The sequence below is a fragment of the Python bivittatus genome, unplaced genomic scaffold (genome assembly GCF_059951505.1).
Source record: "Python bivittatus isolate LINGU-HERP-01145 unplaced genomic scaffold, Pbiv_v1 ctg000080_np1212, whole genome shotgun sequence".
Taxonomy (NCBI): Eukaryota; Metazoa; Chordata; class Lepidosauria; order Squamata; family Pythonidae; genus Python; species Python bivittatus.
Window position 1 is genome coordinate 90,170,683 of NW_028277035.1, and position 25,622 is coordinate 90,196,304.

Here is a 25,622-nt window from a genome sequence, read left to right on the forward strand (position 1 = left end):
TCCCTAGTTTCTTGGACTGTAAAGGCAAGGAGGGAAAGTACTTGGATGTACTTTCAGACTTGCACAATTCTGTTAATGTAACCTTACAATAACTGCTGGGTGTGCTTCTTCTCTGGACTATCTTGCAAGGCTGACAACTTAACAGCAAGTATTGGTTCAGTTCAAGATCAGGGTCTTACAGTTTCTCAGTTGCCTAAGATCCTCTTTCCATGCTATGCTCCTTGCTTTCTCCAAAGATTTTGAATTCCCTGGGCCCATAACCCTTTTGTTTGGAACTTTTTAGAGAATCCTGGTTCAGATTCTTCTGATAATTCACTGGCTTCTTCCTGTAGGATTGGTTGACAGGAAGAGGCAGAGTATCAGTCATCCAATCAGGGAAAAGGAAAACAGACAAAAAGGAAGTCCCTGGCTTGCAGTCTAATGCCCTACTGGTCACCAAGATAAAAATGCTACTGGAGTTGTATCTCCAATAAAAAGTTGAGTCTGAATAATGTAGGAACTTGAAAAACCACCGAGACATGAAAGCTCATATCATTAAATTTTATCTGGACTGGTGACCCTCTGGACTTGATTCAGAAATAACTGAACAGCAGATGTAGGTATCTCAGATGCCAGCAGAAGAAAGTCCAAGAACTTCATTAGCCTCTAATTAGGGATTAGAGCAGTAAAAGGAGGTTCCTCTAGATCAGTGTTTCTCAACCTTGGCAACTTTAAGATGTGAGGACTTCAACTCCCAGAATTCCCCCAGCCAGCATGCTGGCTGGGGGAATTCTGGGAGTTGAAGTCCACATGGCTTAGAGTTGTGGAGGTTGAGAAATGCTGCTCTAGATGTATGTATGGTGGGAAAGCAGCTAATCAAAATGTGCAGGAATAAAGTCTGCCCATTCGTCGGGGAAGTTTCTTCCATATTTTAGGAATGCTGTAAAACGTGCCAGGGATGGAGTAAAAAAGAGAGCAAACCCCAATGTGTGGAGGAATCGTGTTTATTTTTACAGAATACATGTATACATATCAAGTCAGAAGTCAGATCCATTAAGTTCAATGGGACTTGCTTCCAGATAAGAGGGGATTAAAAATACAGCCAAAAGGTCTTATTTAAAACTACAGTGCATTTAGGTTTTCTGTGTAAATTCTTCCCTTTCAACTTCCTATTGAATTATATATTCAACAATATATAATATATATTAGCCAGAATGAATGTTCAGTTTTTTGTTACGGAAGTTGTATAATTTAGTTTCAGTTGCTTTTTTCATTGTTCGAAAGCACATTCTGGAATTCGAATATCAAACAAACTTAAAGCAATTTTAAAAAGTGAATATACGCACACCAATCTCTCTATTCCCTTTCAGGGTAAGCAATGTTACATAAAGTGCAGAAAACTTAAAAGTAGTAAGCAAGAGAAATTAAAGGACAAAGAGAAAATGAAATGAAATGAATTAAATTTAGTTTACACAAACACCATTCATTCTATCTTTCCATTCTCCCAACTAACCTTGCTTCTACTCCATCTATACAATTTATCCTATATGGCCTTCTGTTTTCCAAGCCCTGTTTTTTGGGAGGATCCCATCTGACTACTTTACTTCATCAAAGCAAATCTTTATTACAGTTATGGACCAGCATATACTTTACTTCATAATTTGAGCTATTCTTGCTAATGAGGAAAATGAAAGATGTGGCTTAAAGAGGCTTTAATGACAGCTGAACAATTATTTGGAAAACAAAGGAAAACTGTCTAAAACAATTAGCATTCTTGGATACAAGTACTGCCTACAGTTTCCTGAAAAAACTTGTCCTGTAGCAAATCTAAAAGATCAGAAAGTATTTTTGCAGCTCCATCTCTGAGCACTCGGTCATAACTTGGTTACGATCTCAAGTGGGTGGTTGAATGCTTAATTTGAAAGATAGGTCTTCTTGACAACGTTGCCTTTTTGAGAAACTAAAAGCAGGACGACAACAGGGAACTACTGCACCAGATCAGAGATTTATCTAATTCATCTTGCTTGTCCAAACTAGACTGAGGAGAAGTCTATTCAGCAAACTTGATTAATCTGCCCTTTCAGAACCTAGAATGGAGAATGGAGCTACCATATATGCTAGTCTCTACAATTCAATTGTTATATTCACAGCTTTAAAAAAAAAAAAAAAGCACAAGGATGTATACATGTGGGGAATGTATGTGTAAAAATGTATTACATTAGAAAAAAATCCACTGCTATTAATGTGTATCTTAGAAAAAACGTATACTGTACTGGAGACCGTGTAATGCAAATGTATCTATTCAGAGAAAAGATGTACACATCTTGACTTTAGAACAAACTGGCAAACTGATGTGGAAATAGGAATAATTCAACATTGGAAAAATGAAGAACTGGGGGAAGGCAAATGGGCCAGATCTACCTGTGTTCCAGGTAACTCCAGGAAGCAGGTGTTAGGGATGTGGGGTCTGCAAGAAGACGAAAGTGCTTGAATTGGGCCTGCTGAATTCAGGAGATGGCAACTGAATGCGGCTGACGTGTCAAGAGTACGGATGCAAGAAAACTGCCTGCAGGTATTTGGGATAAAGGCAGAAATGTAGGCATATGTAGGGTTAAACCCAGCTTTCCTTCCTGACATGGTGTGCAGGAACTGGGAACACAGCTCCTCCTCTGCTGAATGTCATGTATGTAGCCTTTAAAACAGCTGGCTCACGGGCAACCAAAATAGCAGCGCTTGGCAGGAGTATTTTCATCAGCCGCCCAGTGGATCTCTTGCCTCAGAAGACCTCTTCCAGCGCTGTTCAGCTGATAGGCCGAATGTCTGCGTATGGACACAGGCATGCCGCAGATCATATTTCCTTAGTGGAATGGGGGTGGTATGAAAGGGAGAAGTGCCCTGGGGGAATTGCCCTGCATTGTCCTGTCTCCCTCATTGACACGGCACTGTCATCAGGAGAAGGCTGGGAGAGCGGGAAGGTGGCAAGTCCCAACCATGCCGAGGAAAAGTCATAACTTGTTATCATAGTTGGGGACAATCCTGTGGAATGAGGGGCTCTGGACAGCTGGGAGAGAGAACACAACACAACGCCTGTGTGCTGAAAAAGGAAAAAAAAATACTAAGTGGCTGAGGCAGGGGCTTTTAGTAGGGGAGGAAGACAACTGAGTGAAATGCCAAGGGGTGAAAAGGCTTAGAAGGGGTCTAAGGCAAGTGGGTATGGGGTATTTCCTGGCACCTAACTACCAGCTTTTGTGGACCATGATCTTCCTGGATGGGACTGCTGGAATTGTAGTGGGTCTGACACTTGTTTCCCAACCCTGTTTTAAGGAAAAGCTTGCAGAGAATGAAAATAAGTGGAACAGAAATGGAAAACGTAGAAGGCAAAGAAGATGACAAAGGAGGAGGATTTAGCCAAGTTCAACTCCTAAAGCTTCATTCATATGCTCCAAGATAGAGGATACACCTTGATTAACGAACAGGTGCATTTTTGAATAACAAGAAAAGGCAAAAGTGTCTATTTAATGCAGTGTTTGATAGGGTTATAGTACGATCCTCTACGGGGCAAGAGCTCGGTGGATCTTACTCCAAGGCAGAAGGGTAGCAGGACTGCAGACTTAATGTTTGGCATCTTCTAGAGATGGTTTCCTCTCACCTGGGCAGAGGATTAGAGGAGACCAAGGAACCAGGTGCTTCCAATGGCCAGAAGCACAGGCAGGGAGATGTGAGCGGAGGGCAGGATGGCCGAGTTGCACAAATCACCTTCGCAGCACTCGTAGCTGGTGACATATTTGATGCTCAGAAAGCTCTCAGTATCGTTCTTGTTGCATTTATCCTGTGGGACACAGTTCTTCCTCTTGATGAGCTTTTGGCCAGCTAGGGGGAAAGTCAGGACAAAAAGACATGGATTGAGAGGCATGTGTTGGTAAGTCCCCCGCCACCCATACGGTGCCATACTCGTTATGGCATCACTGTGAACAAGTTGGACAGAAAGCAGAGCAGAGTTTTACAGATCCACACCACCTGAATCTAAAATTCTCAAACCTGAGTGGGTCTATCCTAGAATAATTTCGTGCTTCTTGGTTGGCCTTAAACAAACCAAAGATGGTTGAACAGGTGAACAAAACGGAACAATTTTAATACATTGCCTGATGTTGATTAGGAATCCCAGAGTTGTTTATTCCACAACTAGGGTTCTATGGGGACCTATTCAAAATTATTATTCCAGAAAATGAAATTATGCCAGATAAAGTTCCTGGAGAAACACAGCCCAGGTGAAGACAGGGAGGAAGAAAACCTTACCAGCTCTTCCGTGGATGGTAGCACAAACTTGCCCGCCTTCACAGGGGACCACTGAAGTGTGGCATGGTATATTGAAAATGGTGAATTTACATTGGAAGCACTGCAGAGCAGATCCTGAGATGCAGAGAAAGATTTTTTTTTAGGAGGAGGATGAAATCAATTAAAGCTGGAGTTCACAGTACTGCCCCCACATTTTGAATGAGTTTGTGCCACACCACCCCTCCCAATAACAGAAAAAATGTCACTGGGGTTAGAGAAAGAAATGCATATACCTGTACCTTTTTAATAATTCAATTTTAACCCATAGGGCAAATAAAAGAATGACCGAACCTTATAACAGTATTAAAATTGAATGGAAATAAAGGAAAAAGCAATCAAACCGAGAACAGTATTTTTAATGGGAAGGGTGAGCCGGAAGACAAAACGATTCTGCAAATATAGAGTTACAATATTATGGTTTCAAGTGAGAAAAAAAGGAGGACACTCTAGACATTTTTTGGAGAAAAGTTAAATACAGTAATTGACTCCAATATTGGTTTTGAATAAGATGATGGAGAAATCTGATTTTGTTATTATTCTCCCCTCCCTTTCTTTGTTGGGTTCACTTAACCAAATTCAGGAAAAAAAGAGGAAAAAAGGCTTTTCCTTTGTCTGTACAGCCATAGAATAATGTTCTTTTCCTTCAATCAGCTTCTGTTAAACTGCTGTTAAAAAGCAGCACCTTGCAAACCCCTGGCAGACTGCAAGTTTTTTTTTTTAATGTTCTCTCCTGGGGGGCTGCATTGAGATCTCTCTCTCCATTCTGGTTGGTGCCTTGAATACCTCCCCCTTCGTGCTTCACCATTCATGGTGAAAAACTACAGCAAGTACATTAATTTTTGTAACTAGGTTGAAGGCACGTTCTACAATCATACTGTAATGATATGTGGGAATGACCTTGGGAGACAGGAGGAAGAGTCGTAGCCAGGGCAATGGTTGGATAAGCAGCAGTTGAACCCACAGAAGGAATGTGGACATGGCAAATGTCTCAGAAGGGACCCTTCATAGTTACTGGGGCTGTAAAGGCAACAGGGGAGAAATGTCCTTTCAGACTTGCAAGTTTCTGTTCATATAACCTTACAGTAAAGTAGAGCGAGTACTTCTGGATGTGCTTCTTGTCTGGACTACCTCACAAGGCTGATACATACTTGCACATTCACCATCACCCATTTACCAGAAGGCAAATTATCTAAGTTGCTCCCTGCAATAATTGATTGAACCATTGACTGATGATTAATTATGTGCCATCAAGTTTCAGCGCTGCAGTGCACATGGAGAGACCATCTCTAGGACATCTGTCCCCAGATGTGTAATGGGGAACCTCTTGATGTTGGGCTACAAGTCCCATCATCTCTGATCACTGACAACGAATTTTGGTTTTGTGGGTTGTTGTTGTTTTTTTTGAGATTCATGGCACTTTATATTTAAAAAATCCAAAGGATCATAGATTTCTCATCCTTAATGTAGACCGGGGACCACTGCACCCCTTGGTGTGGGTACTAAAATGAAAATAGTACGAATCCTGTGTGTTTTGGCATTCTGTCTTAAAATCTTGTAGGATTTTAAATTCTTGCCCCAAAGCCACCAAATTTCAGACTTTATTACCAATTTCTGGCTTATGTGATGGTCCTAAAAGGTTTTCAGTGACAATGTAGTGTAGTGTTTTTCAAACGTGGCAGCTGGAAGATGTGTGGACTTCAACTCCCAGCATTCACCCGCCAGCAGGAAAAACACTGATGTAGTGGTTCTCAGCAGCTGGGGTCTGCTTAAGGAGACAGCTAAAGGCACGATGCACCGACAGTATATGTTTTATTATTAGTCAGCTCCTATTACAATGTTTAGGAACATATTACATTACAGCAGTGTTTCTCAGCCTTAGCAAGCTGTGTGGACTTCAACTCCCAGAATTCCCCAGCCAGCATGGCTGGCTGGGGAATTCTGGGAGTTGAAGTCCACACAGCTTAAAGTTGCTGAGAACTGAGAAACACTGCATTACAGCCATTAATAGTATCATTTTTTACCTTCACCTAGAAAAAATCCTGAGAACTGGTATCTAATCAGCTTACCAGGTACTCTCAGAAATTCTCCGTTTGGCTCTTCCCCCACTACTGCAATTACATTTTGCGGCTGCATTTAATAACACAGCAAAATGTGGACGCGCCTAATCCAAAAATACATCACTTAATTCCCCTGCAGATGCCCTTGGAATTAGAAAGTGACGTACCAAGAAATGCAATGACCTTTCAAAAATAATTGTTCTGTCTCGGCTTGTCTGCTTTGGGGCTGGGATTTAACGGCAAACCGCAAAAAGGGCTATTTTCAAACAAATGGTTGTAGTGCAAACACTGGCCGCCTGCAAGGGAAATGTATTTATTTCTCCTTGGGAACAATTGCACGAGTGTTGGCTGACCGAGAGTGGGAGGTGGTGTTGGTGGTAGGAATAAGAAGACGGGGACAATGCTGAGTCTGTCAAAGAGTGGGGAAGCTGGAATTAGCAGGATCAGGTTGTATGCTAACTCCATGTACTTGCTTAACGAACATCTATTCTCAAATGCCATATTCAGGTCAGATTTTTTTTCAGCATCTCTTACCATTTAGCTAAGGGCAATTCAGAAACTACAGGTAGTTCTCGCTTAACGACTGTTCGTTTAACAATGGTTTGAAGTTACAGTGGCTTCGGAAAAAATGCTTTACAACCTGTACTCACACTTACGGCCGTTGCAAACCATTGCACCATCCCCCACAGTCACGTGGTCATGATTTGTGACCTTTTTTATGACAGTTGTTAAACAGATCATGTGATCATTAAGTGGATTCTGGCAAAAAAAAATCCATTGGAGAAGCTGGATTTGCTTAACGACCGTGGTGATTTGCTTAATGACCATGGTGATTCCCTTAATGACCATTGTAAAAATGGTCATAAAATTGGGTCCTGTCATGTGGTGACTCACTTAACGACTGCCCCACTTAATGGCCAATTTTCAGGTCCCTATTGTGGTCATTGAGTGAGGACTATCTGTACAGCAGTAATTCTTAAACTGTTTGATTACCCCTTTTTCCAGGCTCAAGTAATGTAATTGTCCCCACAAGAAAAATAAAACTTAGACTCTGTTGTTTTACACAAGTGTCTTGACAGCAACACTCTCAAATGGGATCCTTGACTCACAAACAAGCAATTACAAATTGCTTCATTACCCTCAGGATATGCTCAAATTACCCCCTTGGGATAATTACCCCTAGTTTAAGAACTACTGAACTACAGGGTGGGCAATCTTTTTTGGACGAAGGTCTTAATGGATCATCTGAGGGACACCAGAATGCCTGTGTTCACATGCCTGATTGTGTTTCCCTCAGCCCGGTTTTCTGAGTCCACCCAGCACAGCGGCCACATGGCCTGGATTCACCCAGCTTGGCTAAAACGCAATTGACTTGTTAGTAGGTCAGCGTGTTTTGCGAGCCTACCCATAGTGGCTAACCAGATGCTACAGAGAAAGCCAAGAACCAGATGGTTGGATGTGCTGTTTTGCAAGAAAACCCTTTATTGGAAGATGGCTCTGTTGCGAGCTCAGCTGAAAACCCTAAGAAGAGAGAACAGAGTGGGGTCCGCAAACAGCCCACCCAGTGAACAGCTCCAGGAGAGCAGACGGAGCAAAACATAGCTGATTGGATGAGCGATACCGTGCTTCAATTTAAAATAACAGCAATTCTAAGTTTGCAAATATGCACGTGAAATGCAAATACTCGCTCAGTTTTGTGGTGATAGGTGGGTGGCCATCCTACCCCAAACACAAGCTACAGGCTTTCTGTGCTCCTTATAGAACTAGGATTCTGTGACATGCTACTTTTAAGCATGGGAGTTTCATACTACTGGCTTAATCCACGCCCATCTTCCTCTGAACCCAGTGCCTTCAAAAGCATTTAACAAGCCTGGGTCAGCAATATCTCCTGCCAATTTTGAATGGTATTTTGCAACACAATCAGCCCCAAAGAATTCACACAGAGCCTTTCTTCCAACCCCGCTCCCGCAGACAAGCACAAACACGGACACATTGCTACAGTACAAATCCCCTTTTCACATTCTGCTGCTTGAAGTTTATTTTTTTAATATCATTTGTACTGAAGGCATTTTTCACAGGATAAAAACCACGCAAACATTCGAAAAGAAACAAAGGCAGTAAGGAAAAAGAGTGAATAAGTAAGGAAGAAAATAGAAGAAGAGAGATGATAAAAAGGCAGCGTCTGATCTTTTTGATGGCGGTTATAAATCATTTATATTTTACCCTCTCTCTTTAAGGTTACATCGGCTTGAAGTTTCTAATGTTGATGCGTTTGCCTGTGTTTTCAGAATAACTGTGGTGGTATCCTATATTTTCCACAGCTTTCATGGGTTCTTCAATAACTCTTTCATTTTGCTATATACACCACCTTTCGTCTACGCGGGTGTAGAAAAGAAATGAGAAATTAAGTCCTAATACTGCAACAATACTCTTCTTAACAATAGTTCTCAGTGTTTCTCAACCTCGGGAACTTTAAGATGGGTGGACTTCATCTCCCAGAATTCCCCAGCCAGCATGCTGGCTGGGGAATTCCGGGAGGTGAAGTCCACCCATCTTAAAGTTGCTGAGGTTGAGAAACAATGATAGTTCTTCATTTATAACCACAATATGAACTCCCAAGGATTCTTTCATATTTGCTGGTGGAAGAAAGAAGCCAGCCCTACTAATTTTATTTCTCCCACTTATCTATTTTGCAGAGTACAACCCCATCTAACTTCACCAACTTCTTTTTAACCATCAGCCAGGTTGTTTGAGCAAGGACTCTGACAAACCGTGTGCCCCTTTTTGCTTTTCTGCCAAGAAAATCTGCCCCCAAAGTGAAGAGGTTGAAATCCCAAAGCTTCACTGGCATCGGAGGAAGACAGACCAATGCCTGAAGTATATTTACAGCAAGCATGAAACATGCTGTTTGTACTCTGCTGGAGCAAAGCAAATAGGGCAGAGGTTTTTGGAGCCTGTCAAAAGTAGCCGGAGCAAATTTGGAAAAACAGGAACAAAATGAAGGCCCAGCCTGGAAAAAACAACTCTGCTCCAAACCACAAAACTCTGAGGAAAACAGAGCAAGACTGAGAACTGCGTCCCCTGCTTGCTCAGACAGCCTGTTGTTCATTGGTGTGCGTGTCCTCAAAGTGAACGATGGGATGGGAGGAAGAAGAGAACTTGAGCTGGTCACACCACTTTTTCCAGCTTCTGGTCATATCCCTTTTTCTTGCTTTGGGGTGTAGAAAAAAAGCAGCACATAAGACACCTTTTTGTACCAGGAGGATTAAAATGGTTTCTTTCTTCTGAGGCTGCCTTCTGAGGAAGATCCAGCTGAGAAGGCATAGCGGGGTTGTGGTCACCTCTGCTCCCCATGATGAGTGTGTAACATGATTGCATACTCTTCCCCCTCTGTATATCTGGCTGGTGCGTAAATGGGGTTTCTGTGCATCTGTGTTGGGGAATATTCCAACCAACAAGTTGGAGAGCGTGAACAAGGTGCACCTTTATTTTAAAGAAGAAGAACGATCATTGGGCCTTTCTTGAGAAAGGGAAAAGGCATTGGGATGGAAGCAGGAGCAGAACATGTCTACAGATATACAACTAATATTCTAATAGTTAATTATGAATAGCCAAGCAAGGTTATGTCATGCCATGTATACATTTCGATGAGATTTCTATATAGACCTTCTCCCTTTATTTGCAGAGAAGGACCAGTTCAGAATGAAGGTGGTCGCATCAACTCATAAGATTAGTAGGAAAAAGCAATTAAAAAAAAAAACCTCATGAGATTAGTAGGGAGATTTCTTCAAGGCTCTCTAGTGCCTGCTCCTATATGCATAACCTGCTTGCTTCATATATCTCCCTTTGTTAACCAAGCTCCTTTCACATCCTGCACATGAGGCAATGGGATGTCCACCTAGGTGTCTACCTCAGTCCCTCCCTCCCTCCCTCCCTCTGTGTTTTCATAGAACAATAGACTCCAAAGGTTGGAAGATACCCTCATGATAGTCTCATCCAACCCCCATCCAGGGCAGGAATGCATTCTTACAGCATCTCCAACACAGAAGCCTTCGTGTATGTGTTTTGTTACAGAAGACTGCATCAAAAATACACTGAGCAAAACTCCAGGACACCACATTTAGAAGTTTTAGCCAGGAAGTATGAATACAAACTGGTCTTTGGGTACGTTTGTCAGCATTTAGACAAATACATTACACATTCACCAAAGGTGTGTGGGATTTGGATGGAAGCAGGAACAGAATATGTGTACATATATATTCAACTAAGATTAATAGTTAATGATGAATATTTTATTTATTTATTTATTACTAAACTTGTACGTCACCCATCTCCCCCAATGGGTGACTCACTAGGTCACTAAATAAATAGCCTATTTATTCTATTTATAATAGAATAAAATGACTTTATGTATTAATCAAATTTACATGGCCACCTAGAGTTTCACTGGTTAGATGGGCAATCGTATAAATTAGACAGATACATTGACTCGGCTGCCTCTTTTATACTCACTAACCCTCTTTTATGTCACTCTGGCTCTTATGGTTCTTATGTGAATTAAATCATCTCACCCCTTTTAGAAGACATTGTTAATCCTGCTCCTGATTTTAACGTATGAAACTGACATTTAGTGATTTGCAATTTGCAACCCCCCCCCCAAAAAAACTATAGCTTTACTTAATTTTTTGCAATTTCTGTTCACAGGGGGAGGTTTGGGGGAGGAAAAAACATTCATTTAATTTGAAAATAAGAGACGGATGTACATATTTAAATGAATAAAGAAATCCTAATAAGTAGTGATAGGTCACAAACCATATTCTTGATGTTCAATGATATTTCTTGAGTAATATTTATTCTGCCTTTCAATGATATAGTCATAGGAACTTGTTTTATAAAGAGGGCATTTCCACACAGGTCTTCATGGCAGTTTAGAAACCATTCCAGATTTGCTGGTTCTTACAACACTGGGGGAACCCAGTAAATTTATTCCTACCTCCCTTGAATTTAATATGAAATTGAAGCAACACTACTATTTCTCCTAACGCACTGTACAGGTTCTGGCTCATCCAATCTCCACACTTAGGAACTCCGAACTACACATATTCTCTTCAATTGGTACTCTGAACTCAGTCTATAAGTTCATTTGGTCAGACGGTCTCAGGCTTAAGCAACGGGGCACACTTTTAAATAAGATGTTAATTAGAAAAGCGCTACAAAATATCCATAATCGTTTTCTTACAAGTTATCTTGCAAAGTTCCTGTTTCCTGCCTTATGGATTTCTTACTGTTCTATCTTATCTATGATTCTATGATTTACAATTCTATATTTTTTTCTACTTGGCTTCCTTATCTTTCCCTTTCGGAATCTCTGCTGTATTTTGTTTTCACTCTTCTTTAATCTGGGCCTTTCTCACTTCATTTATAACCTTAATGTCGGTCTTACTCTCCATTCCTCTCCCCACTAGGGGAGTCTGCCGGAGAAGAGGTAAAAAGAAATTCAAGTTGATGGCTGCAATTGAAGCCCCACTGCTTCTGTGTATGGGTCGACATCATGATGTCCCGTGGGAGCTCCTGTTGCCTACAGTCCCTTGCACGGCTTGCTGGGTCTTGCTGCAGGACTGAGATAGCTGTAGGCCATCTTGGAGTCTCCTCCCATTGCTCAAGCTTTTATGGTGTTGCCCTGATATGTCAGCTCCTTCAGTGCCAGTGTCTGGCATTACCCATAAAGATGTCCTGAGATACCTGCCATGAACTCTAAGCCATTGGCAGTCCTTAGATTTTCACCAAACTCTCCAACACTTGGACCACTTGAACTTCCACTCATTGTCTGAAGCCTTTGGAGAGGGTTGGTTGACTTCCACGTTGTGCTGTCTCATCCAGGCACAAGTTTCTCCCTCCATGTCCTTTAGCTCTTTCTAGTCTTTAGTCTTTTTTGTTCTTCCAATTGTCTGTCACTGATGCTGCTCTGTGTTTTCTTTATCAGCCAAAGCCCTGTTTAGAGGACTGTTCCAAAACGGTAAGGTGGGTCCTTAAAGGGAAATAGGCCACGCATGTTCTTCCTTCCTTCTACAGATAGGAATTCTTGCTTCATCCTGCTGCAGGTTCCTGCACTGGTGAGAACCCTTGCCTCACCCAACCTGTGACTTCCCATTGGCAGAAATCCTCATTGCACTTTGACTTCAACCCCAGTCCACTGGTGGGAACTCTCATCTTACTCTGTCTCCAACTCTCCCATTGATGGGAACTCTTAAGCTCCATCCATTGACTTCCCTCTGAATGTGTTAGGAACTCTCACCTGATGTAAAGAGGTAAGGAAGTCGACAAGAGATAGGCCAGATGCATTGTCAAAGTGACAAGGGGGAAAATATGGCTTAACTCCAAAACAAGAAGAAGGTATGTGCTCAAGCAGACACCTCCCTAATTCCCATGTGTATAAGGCTGGGGAAGGGGAAGTAAAGCAGAGTCAAACTTGCAAGATTCTGTTATTATAGTCAATAAAAGTCATTTTAGCCTTCTTGTGATTTCTGACTCTTTTTTGCAGCAATAGCCTTTATGTTTGACAACTGGTAGTGAGGTATCCACAATGGGGAAGAGGGGCAAAAAAGTCAGATGGTGGTTACAACTGGATGACTGAAACCCCAGCCTATTTACATGCATGGCACATATGATACATGTAAAAAGGAGTGGAGCTTTGTGCAGGCATGGACACCGTCTTGATTTTTTTTGACACCCCCCCTCCCCCCTGCAGATATTCCTGGAACCCAGATCAGCTTCATACAGCTTTCTGAAGGATTGGGGAGTAGAAACAGTGTCAGTGTCAGTCACTGAGTAGAATGTCAATCAAAGCATCAAACAGGAAGAATGTAAAACTTCTGAATCAAAATAAAAAATCATAGCACATGAAGAGTAAAAATGTTAGTTGATTCTTGAGTTCACGTAAACTTTTCAGAATTCTGAGAGAGCTATTAGGAAGGAAAAAAACCCGTTACATGGACTAAAAGAGAATAAATATTAAAATGTTCTTTTTTAAAAAGTTCATGAATTAATAATCACTATTTATGTGCTGTTATGGGAAGAGCATTGTTTCATAAATTGGCTCAGCTGGGAAATCAGAGATATGTGCCCAATGACACATTATAATTTTTTAAAAAAGGATTTAGTTAACAGCATGTTCAATCGTTCAATCGTTAAGTCGTGTCCGACTCTTCATGACCCCATGAACCACATCGCGCCAGGCCTTCCTGTCCTTCACTGCCTCCCTGAGTTTGCTCAGTTTCATGCTCATAACAACATGAGTTATAGATTTTTTTCTGATTATTTGTAAAGATATATGACCCATGTTCAATATACACAACTATAGCTAAGATTTATGTCATATATTTGAAATTTCCCAACAAGCTTCAAAATATGTAAGATTTGTTACTATATTTCAATATATGGTGAACTCTACATTTGATGAGACCATTCCAGATGCTCTGTCATCTTAAGGAGCTTAGCTTATGTTCCTCCCCTGCCAATTTTATGATGTAGTTTGAATTTTGATTTACTTTTTGAGTTTTGATTTACTTTTTCTCTCCAATGTGTAAACCGAGTGTGTTTAAGGACACATTTGTTGTCCTTACTTCTTGTTTGTTATTTTTACCCAGAATTGCACTGCTAGTCCATTAAACCTGCTGCTGTTGATGGCAGATGAACACAGCTCACTGTTCAGGAAACACCAGAACATTTATATTGGAATGTTCCATTTTTCTTCTGGACCGCTCCTGAAAGACTGGCTTGGCAAGGGGTCGGAGAAATTTAGAACATTCCGACATTCCCAGAGACATTTCAAATCCCGGACAGTGAGTTTTGTACATAATTCCCCTTCAACAGCTCTCCAGCCCTACTTGAAAATGCTGTTTCGTTAATTGGGCCTATTTATTTATTGCACCTTCTTTGAAATTTTAAGTGTACATGGGGATATCTCATAATTTTAGCCCCACAATGACAGTCCCAACAATAGATTGTTGGGAGAGAGACAAGAGAGATTGCTTCAAAGTCATCTGGCTAAGCTGATGGTTTGGTGACGTGGACTCAGGTCTCCTCAGTCCAGCACCTTAATCATTATGCTATAGTAGTAAGCAATGCATATGTGCTCCCAGTGACATAGGGAACTGGCAAATAAAGGTAGTTGTAAATGAATTGTAAAATAATCTAAAAAAAAACAAGGATAGAATGAATTGTGGGGAAAAAAATGTTATACATTTAGACCAGTGCTTCTCAAACCTGGGTAAATTACCCAAAATTGGGTGAAAATGGTTTTTCTTGGGTAACAACACACAAACCCATTACCCATCACAACAGGGAGATTTAAATTGACTTAAGTGAAAAGAACTTTCTGATAAGCAATTTTGGGTAATGAAGGAAAGAGTTTGGGAAGCACTGATTTAAGACTATTGGATTCAGTAGTAGCAGAATATATCAAATTCAGTTGAATGAATGGAAAGGTTCCTTTTGCTTCCCAGCATACTGGCTGAAATTTCTTGTTGTTTTAGACCCACGTAGAATTCAACTACAATCTCGGTTGGGAGCAAAAATGAGTAGTTTTGAGCTCTCAAGACTTTTCAATGGCACGCACACGGGCATCAAATAAAGTCTGCTGACATTTGCATTTTGCTAATCTAAAATCCATAAAATAACAGGCCTGAGAAGCAGCAATGATATTTTAAAAAAAAGTTGGGGTGGTAGGGGGAAAGTATCTGCATTAGAGAAATTAATCTGGCCTGATTAAGCAGGTTAAAGTGGCAGTTTATGTTTGTTTTTAAAATTTATATGGCTGTCCATCTCATTGCCGTGACTCTGGATGGCTTACAAAGTTAAAAATACAAAAAAGAATACAAAAAGAACAACAACAAAAAATAACAGTAAAAATCATTAAAAACATTACAACTATTAAAACCATTAAAAAATATTAAGAGTTTTGTTAGTAGTTGTTTGGTTGTCAAACTTCCAGGCCACCCGACTCTAGAAAAATTCTGGGTGGCTTCATGAGATCAAAGACACTACATTATACATAAAATAACACACAACATAATATAAATGGGCATATGGGGAACTACAAAAACCACATGGGGGGAAAAAGACTTTTATTAAAGGCAGGTAAGGCGGGAAGGAGGTGTCATATGGATCTTAGCGGGGGGAGGCTATTCTAGATGGCAGGTGCAACATCTGAGTAGGCCTACTTCCTGGTTCCTAGTAGATAGCATTGTTTAAATGATGGAACCAGGAGTAAGCCCATCCTCTTGGAGTGAATAGGACAGATGGACACTATGGGAGACAGGTGGTCCCTCAACAGCTAGGCCATCTGACATGTAGGACTTCATAGGTGATAACCAGCACCCTGAACTGCACCTGGAAGCCAACTGGCAGTCTGTGGAGCTCCCATAGCAGGAGTGTTACATGGGTACAATTAAGAGTTACATTAGTCCACATGACCTAAGTAGCAGAATCCACACATTGGAAGGAGTTAGGAAGAAGACTGCAGTCACACTGAAATCTCAGCCATGGTTTAAAACTCTAGAAAACTTCCTCTTCAAGTTTTGGGAGACTGCATTCCAACTTTGTTCCTAAGAGTAACTCAAATTAATTGGAAAAAGGACTTAGGTTATGACCTGAACTTGGTTATTGGGGAGATATGATAGAACTTCAAGTACTTAAAGAACTGTTGCACAGAAGAGAGAGTACTGCATACTATTATAATTAAAATCTTCAATCAAAATTATTATTATTGTTTTTTTGTTTTGTCCGCACTCAGTCGTTACCGACTCTACGGCGACTGCTTTGGACGAGTCCTTGCAGTTTTCAAGGCAACTGTGTTTTTCGGAAGTGGTTTGCCAGAGCCTCCTTCCTAGGGCAGAGCCCAGCTGGCGAGCGCAGGAGGCGGGTTTCCGTTGCTTCGCGCCCTTTTCGGGCACGCGTGGCTTTTCATGCTTACCGGCAACTGCTCCCGACTCCTTTTTGCAAGGCGCCGCCAGCATTTTTCCTCCCACCGGAGTGAGAGTCCCCATTTATCTACTCACGTGAGTTTTCGACCTGTTGGGTTGACAGGAACTGGGGAGGAAACAGGAGCTCACCCTGCTAACGCGAAGGCTGGACTCGAACCGCTGAAGCGTCGACCATTTCTGGCCGGCAACTTTCAGCGTCAAGGGAGAGTACTGTAGATTTGTTCTCTTTTGCCCCAGAGGTGAGGACATGAATTGCTGCGTTGATGCTCTAGTAGATCCTGCACTGGGGGTGGAGTGGTGCTAGATGGTTCCTTCCAACTTCATGACCCCATGTGATAAAAATTTCAGTGTGATTTATCATTGGGTGCAGAACTGACCATGAAGAACATTCTGCAGTATTCTAGTTGCACAGCTGGAAAAGCATGTCTACATGGGCTAGGTTCATACCAGATGGGCTTATCCTGTTGACTAAATTCATCCATGTTCTGAGTTCATACAATACATCAAACTACAAGCTAACTAAATGGCCTGGGTTTGCACAACACGTAAGCCACGGAAACAACACCTCACCTTCGAGATTAAAACTATGCTTAGCCTTACAACTGTGCAGTGCTCTGGATTCAGTCTCCAAAAGGTGCTTCTGAGCACAGACACCGCACCTATCTGCAACATCTTACAGCTCAAGAAAGGGCACAGCTGCTTTAGGGTGTTACAGACCAGTGCTACAGGGGCACTCCAAAGCATTTTTGGAGATCAAATTGGAATTGCTGCATAGCTGTAGTTCACATACTGTGCTAAGTTCTTTAACTGTTGTGGTTGAGCACGTGGTGTGGACCAACCAGTGTTGGCTAGTGTTCCATCTTCTGGATGTCTATGATCTGTTTCTTGATTTTGTGTTTTTCTTGCTTTTGAAGTGTAAGCCACTCAGAGTCCTTGGGAGGTGGATGTCCCCTACATTAATTAATTAATTCAACCCATCTCGGGCACTTTGCCTAAGGGTGAAGATGGTTTTGGAGAACAGCTGGATTTTCATATTTTGAAACGTTGGGGAATCAATTGCTATGTATATCTAGGGTGCATGATCTGGAAGGTACAGTAGGCTCTGTGCCTAGGCTTAAGGAAAAAAACCCAATTCTTTTTTTTTGCATAATTAAAACTTTTGGGCTGATGTCCTGATAAAACATTATGAAAGCTATTTATTTAGCTCTGGGAGTCTTGGATGGTGATCAGGTGGTTGCTTTGTAATGAGGCATGTTGCTTTTAAATCAATTGCCTTTAGTATTTTTCATGAGATTTGTAGTTTTATGCAATCCACCTGGAGTTTGTGAAATTGGGAAGGATGCAAATTATGTTAACCAACTATCATCGTCGTCATATACATGCATGTAACAGGGAACAACCATACCAAAAGTAACAGCACATAGTAGTGGCCAGCATGTAATTACATTCTGTGACAACATATGTCACACATGCCATTTTTCAATCTGAAAAAAAAAATAAACGATCATCCATCTACACACAGAAATCAATACACCCATTAAAATGCATCCATCAAAGGGTCTGTGAAACCTCAATCCTTTCTGGGTTTTATCTTCCTCCCAACAGCCATAAAAGACATGCCCTAATCTGTAGACTGATTTTTTTTTAATGATGCTTGGGGCTATCCTGACATTTTCTGTTCCCTGATGCAGATATTATTTATGGTAAGACTTCACTGAATTTCAAGTTCAACCATCAGGCTTTCCTCAAAGGATCCTGGTCATAGTAGTTTGGAAAGAATTAGCTGAATGGGTATCCCAAGATACCCCACCCCCTGAGAACTACAATTCCCAGCCTTCCCTTGGAATAGCTATTCCACCAGTTCATGTTTGCAGGATTAGACATGTATTTGTCTTTTTGTAATCCTATGATTGCAACCTTCTTATCCATGTCGGATGGTCTGCTCTTCCTTGCCTCTTTCCTTTCACCGCAGGAGTGAAGAAAAATATTTTTGAAAAATGATATGCTGAACAGCAGGGTGTGGTTGTGCGAAATAGGAAAGACTAACCCATGGATTTCATTAAATGTGAGTAAAAGAATTACACAGTAGGGTGCCAAGGAAAAAAGGGCAGGTAGGTTCCATGTGTCTGAGTCATCATTAAACAGACAGCTTTGCCAGAATTTGGGGAAAGGAAGATAATCTGGGCTCAGATCAAGGAAGGGAATGTTTTAATTGCTACCGACAGGAATAACCAGGCCTGGAGTGAATGCGCTGTAAGTTATGGAAGCAAGGAAGAAACCTGTGTTGTGCTGCAAAGGGAAAAACGGATTGGGGTGGTTGTGTGTGGGGAAAACTGCAAGTTATGAAACCTTTTCTCAAAGGTGTAAGACATTTTCAAGGGCATTGCTGGCATTCCTACTGCAAGGGTGGGGATGGGTGGTGAATCGGCCAAAGAGTTAAGCACAGAAGTTTGAGGAGCTGATGTTTGGAGGACCAAATGAGTTTTTAATTTCTGGAGTAACAGTTTTCAAAGGTGTTTCCCTTCTCCTTGAAGAAGCCTCTAGAAGGCATTTCTGTGTTGGGTGCAGAGTTCCTCAGAACAGCAAGAGGATGGAGATGGGTGGGGCTGGGGCCTCAGACAGAGGTGCCAACTTTTGGAGGCATATTTGGAATGTTGAAAGCAGGTTATAGAAAGCCACAAAACGGCTTCCATAAAAAACAAAGCCAGTTATAAAATACCCAGACCACACCTGGGATCCACATGGGGCCTTTTAATATTATTGAAAGTTCCTCTTATGCTGGAGGGGGGTGCTTTGTTTTCCTACATGCTAAAATCAGGTGGGGCAGATAGCCTAGCAGGGGGGAAGGAAGATCCTGGAAATACACTGGGGCCAAGAGTAACCACACTGGGGACCACACCCGTGAAACATTATCTTGCACAGTTCTTAACCGGGCATGATAAGCCTAGCTTAAAGTCGCTTTTTTCCCAATCAAAAAGGAAATGGCCAATGTGGAATTAGAGAACTATGTCCTTGGTGAAGTACAGGGAGTCCTCGCTTACTGACTGCTCATTCAGCGACTGTTCAAAGTTACAACGGTGCTGAAAAAGGAGATTTACAACCTGGTCCTCGAAGTTGCAGCTGTGGTAGCGTCTTTGCGGTCACATGATCGCGATTCAGGCTCTTGGTAACTGACATTTACAAGGGTCATAGTATCCCACGGTCACATGATTGCCATTTGTAACCTTTACAGCCAGCCTCCAACAAGCAGAGTCTATGGGGAAGCTGGCAGTGAGTCACAAATCAGGGTCACATAATGTGCTTAATGAACACAGCTGGAACTGATGTAAGTTGGGAATGGTCACGTGATGTTTCACTTAACCACCACGTCACTTAGCGACAGAGCTGCCAGTCTCAGTTGTGGTTAGTAAGTATAATGGTATGTGGGAATGGTCAGATAAGAGACAGCACAGTCCACATCTGGATACTGGGTGGGGCAAGAGGCTCAGAAGAGACCCTCCCTAAATTCTCAGGGGTAAAGGAAACGGCAGGAGAATTGTACTTTCAGACTTGCAAGATTCTGTTAATGTAGCCTTACAATAAAGTAGAATTGGCTCATCTGGTCATGTTTCCTGTCTGGTCTACCTGGTAAGGCTGACAGTAAGTGAGAACTACTGGTATGGCTTTCAGCAATCTTATTGCTGGTTCACTGATGGGAATGCTTTGGCTGAGCATATTTGATTTATATCCCCATTTTCTCCAGTTGATCAAGGCAACATATGTGACACTTCCTTCTCCAAGGTTATCCTCATGACAGTAATGCTTATGAGGTAGACTGGACTAAGAAATGTTGATTATTCAAAGAGATTAATTGGCTTTTAGGGTTAAGCCAGGTCCCAGGTCCACCTGGCCCTCCTCCATCACTCCAATCACCCACCCCACCCCATGCTTTCATGGAATTAAATAACTCTTGAAATCCACTGCATCTCTTTTAAAGTTCTTCCGAAATCTGAGACTTGAAATCTGACAAAACTGCCTCTGAGCAAGAAAGATCAGCAGGACTTCTGAGACCAGAGTTGGTCTTGAAACAATTTCATTTGTTTTCCCCTTGCATCTTTACTATTTTTCAACTGAGTTCTGGAGAAAAGTTTGCTCATATTTATACTTACAAAGAAAAGAATGAAAAAGTCTATGGTGCATGGTTTAGCAAAACATATTTTGGTTTCCTCACAGAACAATGGCAGAAGAACAAAGTAGGTATTGATTGATTTTCCTGTTATTCATATCAGTCCCAGATCTGGAACAATCAGACCTTGTCACACCCTTATAGACAATTCACGGCTTGGGCCAATACAGCTGAGGGAATCTTGCCCACTTTCCACCTCTTTCTCATCCTTGGTTAGTGGAAACAATTTGCCATTTCACTATTTCTATTTGAACCATTGAAAACAATGATCTCCGTTAGAATCACTGGAGGAGGACGGGTGTGTCCAGTTCTCAAGATTACTCTTGCATGAGGTTTAATGAGGGGCAAGATTAAAGCCTTCTCATCCAGTGATTATAGTAAATACTGTAATGCTATTTTCTGTTGCTGGTTGCAAGGAAGAAACTGCAACCCTGATCAAGGGAACCTGGCCTTTCCTTGCAGAGAAGAATGTTGCTTCATAACCATTCTTACAGCAGATAAACATGGATCTTGATTCAGATTGCTGGGCAGTGAAAGAAGGGTGATGAAAATATTTCTGGCTGGAATATGGAATATCCAATTTCAGGTTCTCATTATTTGGCCCACTGAAACTCTGAGTGCTGAGATACCTGTTTGTATGTATGTATGTATGTGTGTGTATATCTATATCTATATCTATATCCATATCTATATCTATATCTATATATCTATATCTATATCTATATCTATATCCCCAGTATTTTCCATATATACATATATTTTCCACATATAGATATCTAAAATCAAATATGAAATCTTGATTATTTTACCCATGAAAAGCTGAGATTGTTTGATATTTTTCTTTAAAAATAGTGTAAACATTCATTTTCTTGGTCAACTGGGCTTCTGATAATATTATCCCTTTGGATCAACCCAGTGCTAAGAAAGCTGTTTTTACAAATGTACCTAGAATTAAAAATTGAGATTGATTTATTGTGCTTCTGGGCAGTTTATTCCACTCAAGCATTTGTCTCCTGGACTGTTGGGTCTGGATGTTATTGCTACATCTGCAGTGATTGGAGGTTCTGGAGGAATTAATTGTGGCTCCTAAGCCAGTAACCTTATTTTTTTAGGAAGCTGATGAAATTGACTTTATTTATGTGATCTCTGAAATATTAAGCTTGAATGTCCTGTCCTGGTAAGGGAGTGGAAGTTACTTTATAATGTTACTTTTGAGTTAATTGTAAATGTTTCATGTAAATTGGATTTAAATTTCATGTAAATCATTTAAGCTGTCCATGTAGAGAATTTAGGAGTTGGAATATTCGCTTACATGTCTGGTCTTGTCCTAATGTTTCTACATTTCACACTGAAATCAAAAGGAAGTTTAATATGCCTCTGATTGCTGTATGCCTTTCTGAGATACATGCTCAGGTTTTGGAATTTATGAAGGTATCAAGAATACTTTTTTGCCTCTGTGAGCAAGCCAAAAGATCAATTTATATAACACTCAATGGAGAAATCTACACTGACTTGCAGCAATAGCTTTGTAATATATATTGTTTCTTAATATTTGAATGATCTTTTTTTAAACGAAGGGGCAAGGAAGAAGACTTTTAAGCAATAGGGCTATATTAAATGCCTGTTGCTGGCATATTTTTTCCAGACATCTTTCCCTTTACATTATACATAATTTTGAATATTTGTAAGTATGTGTGTGTGTATGTGTTGTGTATACATTGATATAAGAAATGAAAATGTATAGATAGTATTGAAAAACTGTTCTAGATCATGAAGACCCTTGACTTGAGATGGCACTTAGGCCCAAACACCTAAATCTGAGACCACACCGTGTTGAGCAGCCAAACCTTTCCCTTCTCAGGCAGGTGTGAATCTAACACAACGATGCACTTAAAAAACAGGCAGAGCTTCAATCACACCACCATCTTGACTTTTCCAACCATACCTTGGGGGCACTCCTGGTTCTGAGTCCTGGGAATTGTTTAATTCTGCTTCTCTGTGTGTGTGCGTGTGTTTGTATGTGCGTGAGTAGGGGAGGGGGCAAGGCAGCCTAAGGAAGCATACTGGGGAACTTGTACAGCACAGGAATACATTTCAGACACGTGCACGTATGCTGTGGGTTGAATGGCTGCTGTAACATGACCCATTTTTTTAAATTAAAACAAATTAGAAATGGAAGACGGGAATACACTGCTACTCTTGAGGAATGTATCAATTGCTTGCATTACAGTCTTAGAAAGGAATGAATTGTCTTTCCAAATAGCCACCAAAGTGGATTCGATATTTTGAGATAATCTGTAGGACCCAGTTTTGCCAACTTGTTTAATGTTCAGACCATAAAACAAAAAGACTTCACGAGGCTTCACTTCCACACCCAAAAGTCTTGTAGCACCATAAAAAATAACATTCCTTTCTGGTGAATGAACATTTTTGATGCATCGTCCTTCCATCTAAAGCACAATTCTTTCCAGGCACCTTACCCGGAAGATAAAATCGGCTTATAGGTTAAACTTTGTACCCCCAGCTGCAGATTGTAAGATTCAGGACATATTTCAGACTGAAGAAAACTGTTTGCCTCAAAAGTCTTAAATAGCCTCTATTTATTTGTCTACGTGGGCATGTCAAACATGTCTAGAACATTTTGGAAAACAATTGCCCCGGATTTCCCCCAAGCAGAAAATTTAGGACAAGGTTGGGAGTCCCAAGTTTTTGGTAGGGTGGGGTGAGGCAGAGGCAAAAAGGCACAAGACCAGTTTGAAGCCAACCCAAATCCTGATTGTAAGGCTTACATAAGAAGAATGTTGAATTCTTCTTAAGAAGAAGAATGTTGTTTACAAGCAGGGCAGAGAAGGCTGTTTCAAAAGGGTGTCATCCATAGCTTCAAGGCAAATACAATGCCCTGGGTTGTACCACACCCATATCCGCATGAAGTTGGAGAATATATACAATGCAGCCCCCTTGCCAACACGAAGCATGCCGACAGGACCACAGCCCACCAACAGATTACACAGACTGGCATTCCCAAAGGAGTTGGAATATCCATGTACACTCTCTACGTACACACTCTAACGGACCTCTAATGGAAAAATACAGTTCCACGCCCAAACAAATTAGGTCTTCAATTGCTACAGTCCAAGGCAGCTCTACAAACTCCAGATGCCAAATCTTTCCCCAGGGAAATGGGATAATTCTTCAATTATCTAGCTCATTTCTTCAGGACATTGTTAGCCTGCTGGCACGGATGCCAGCTGGAAACTTTGGGATGTTGTTCTGTTATGAAACCATTACTCAGGCTGTAATCTGATAGTCTTCAAGAAGATTTTTACACATCAGGCAAAGCCATCGTTTACAAAGCCAGCATCGCGTCTGAAGGTTGGGCAGTGGGTCGCTTTGCATCTAGAACGTTATGATTGCCCATCCACCCAGTCCTATTTTAAGCTGCTGGTCATTTGCTAAAGCTGATTTATTGCACTCAGGTTTCAATGTGGGATGAAGTTCTCTAAACCATTTTTTTCCCTGCTGGATTTAAGTCCATCCTTTAAAAAAGGTAACTTGAAGTCTTTCATGGACTTTTGCATATTTAATGGTTGGTTGGGAAGGAAAAAACATGTTGAGGATGAGTTCCGTTTGCATTCATCTTTTAAAAAATATCTATCTATCTATCTATCTATCTATCTATCTATCTATCTATCTATCTATCTATCTATCTATCTATCTATCTATCTATCTACCTACCTACCTACCTACCTACCTACCTACCTACCTACCTACCTACCTACCTATCTGTTGCACAACAAGGGAAGTGTTATGGTTGTTTATCAGTGACACCAAACCTGAATTCAGTTTGGAATTTAGGGTGAAACGATGATGTTCTCACTGCCCTTATTTGTTTTGAACACCCATGGAAGCCAACATTCATGCTTGACTGAATTGGCAACTTGCAACTCAATCAAAAGAATGTGCAGGAGGGAGAAGGGCACTCAAAATATGGGTGATAAGGAACTGGGCAGACAAAAATTAGCCAGGGCTACAGAAGCTTCTTTCAAACCATATACATTAAGACAGGTATAGGCAAACATGTACACCTTAATTTAAAGGCATATTATCTTTCAGAACAACCCCACAACTGGGACAGAATAAATGTAAGGTTTGAGAAAGGAGAAGCTGGCTGAAATACATCTTGATAGATGCACCTGTCCCTACTTTCCAGAAAACAATCATATTCTTTCTCTGTACAGGAGCTCGGTTCTTTGCATTTCTTATGGGTCTGCTAATAAACCAGACACCCCCCCCCCCCGTTTTGACTGTAAAAGGAAGCAAGAGAGAGAGAGAAAGAAGGAAGAAAAAAGGGAGCGAGAGAAAGAAAGAGAGAAAGAGAGATCCCAGTTACAAACCGGGTCTGGCAAGAAGCAAAGTAATAAAAGGAGGAGAAAAGAACTAGAAAAAGGGGAGTTAAGGGTCGGGGAGACGAGGGCATCCTAGGCAAAGCGAGAGGGCTGAGCGCCGCCGCGGGCGGTCTCGCTTACCGATGGTGATGCACGCCAGCACGACCGCGCAGAGCCCCAGCACTTTCCCCATGGCGTAGCTGTTGTGCCGACGGACGGAGGGGCAGCGAAATGATCCCGCAAGGAAACCCGGCGACGGCTTAGAGTGCCTGAGGAGTCTCCCCCCGCCTGCCCCCTCCTAACTGTACAGCCACGTGATGTGCTCCACCTTCCCACGCCCGAACTGGCTCGCTGGGTGGGTCCCGAGCGCGCGGCCGTCCTCTGGCTGGCGTGGGCCCGGGGCGGGGGCAGGAGCGGTGAGTCAGATGGGCACGGAGGGGGAAGGGGAGGGAAAGAAGGGAGAAAAAAGGGAGCGAGAGAAAGCGAGAGAGAAAAAGAAGGAAAGAAAGAGGGAGAAAGAGAAAGAGGGAAAGAGAAAGAGAGGGAAAGAGAGAGAGAGAGAAATAAAGAAAAAGGGAGAGAAAAAGGAGCAAGAGAAAGAAAGAGAAAGAAAAAGACAGGGAAAGAAAGAGGGAGAGAGAGAGAGAAAGAAGGAAGGAAAAGGGAGCGAGAGAAAGAGAGAGCAAAAGAAGGAAAGAAAGAGGGAGAGAGAGAGAAA

At 41.6% G+C, this 25,622-nt stretch overlaps 1 protein-coding gene across 1 annotated transcript; it reads right to left on the reverse strand.

The window, feature by feature from the left end:
- Window positions 1-965: 965 nt before the first annotated feature.
- Window positions 966-25,250, reverse strand: LY6G6D (lymphocyte antigen 6 family member G6D). The gene is made up of 3 exons (XM_007435736.3): window positions 25,046-25,250; window positions 4,276-4,389; window positions 966-3,849 (listed from the first exon to the last, which is right to left on the reverse strand). The coding sequence occupies exons 1-3, from the start codon at window positions 25,095-25,097 to the stop codon at window positions 3,641-3,643; spliced, it is 375 nt and encodes a 124-aa protein (XP_007435798.1). The 5' UTR covers window positions 25,098-25,250; the 3' UTR covers window positions 966-3,640.
- Between the last annotated feature and the right edge of the window lie 372 nt (window positions 25,251-25,622).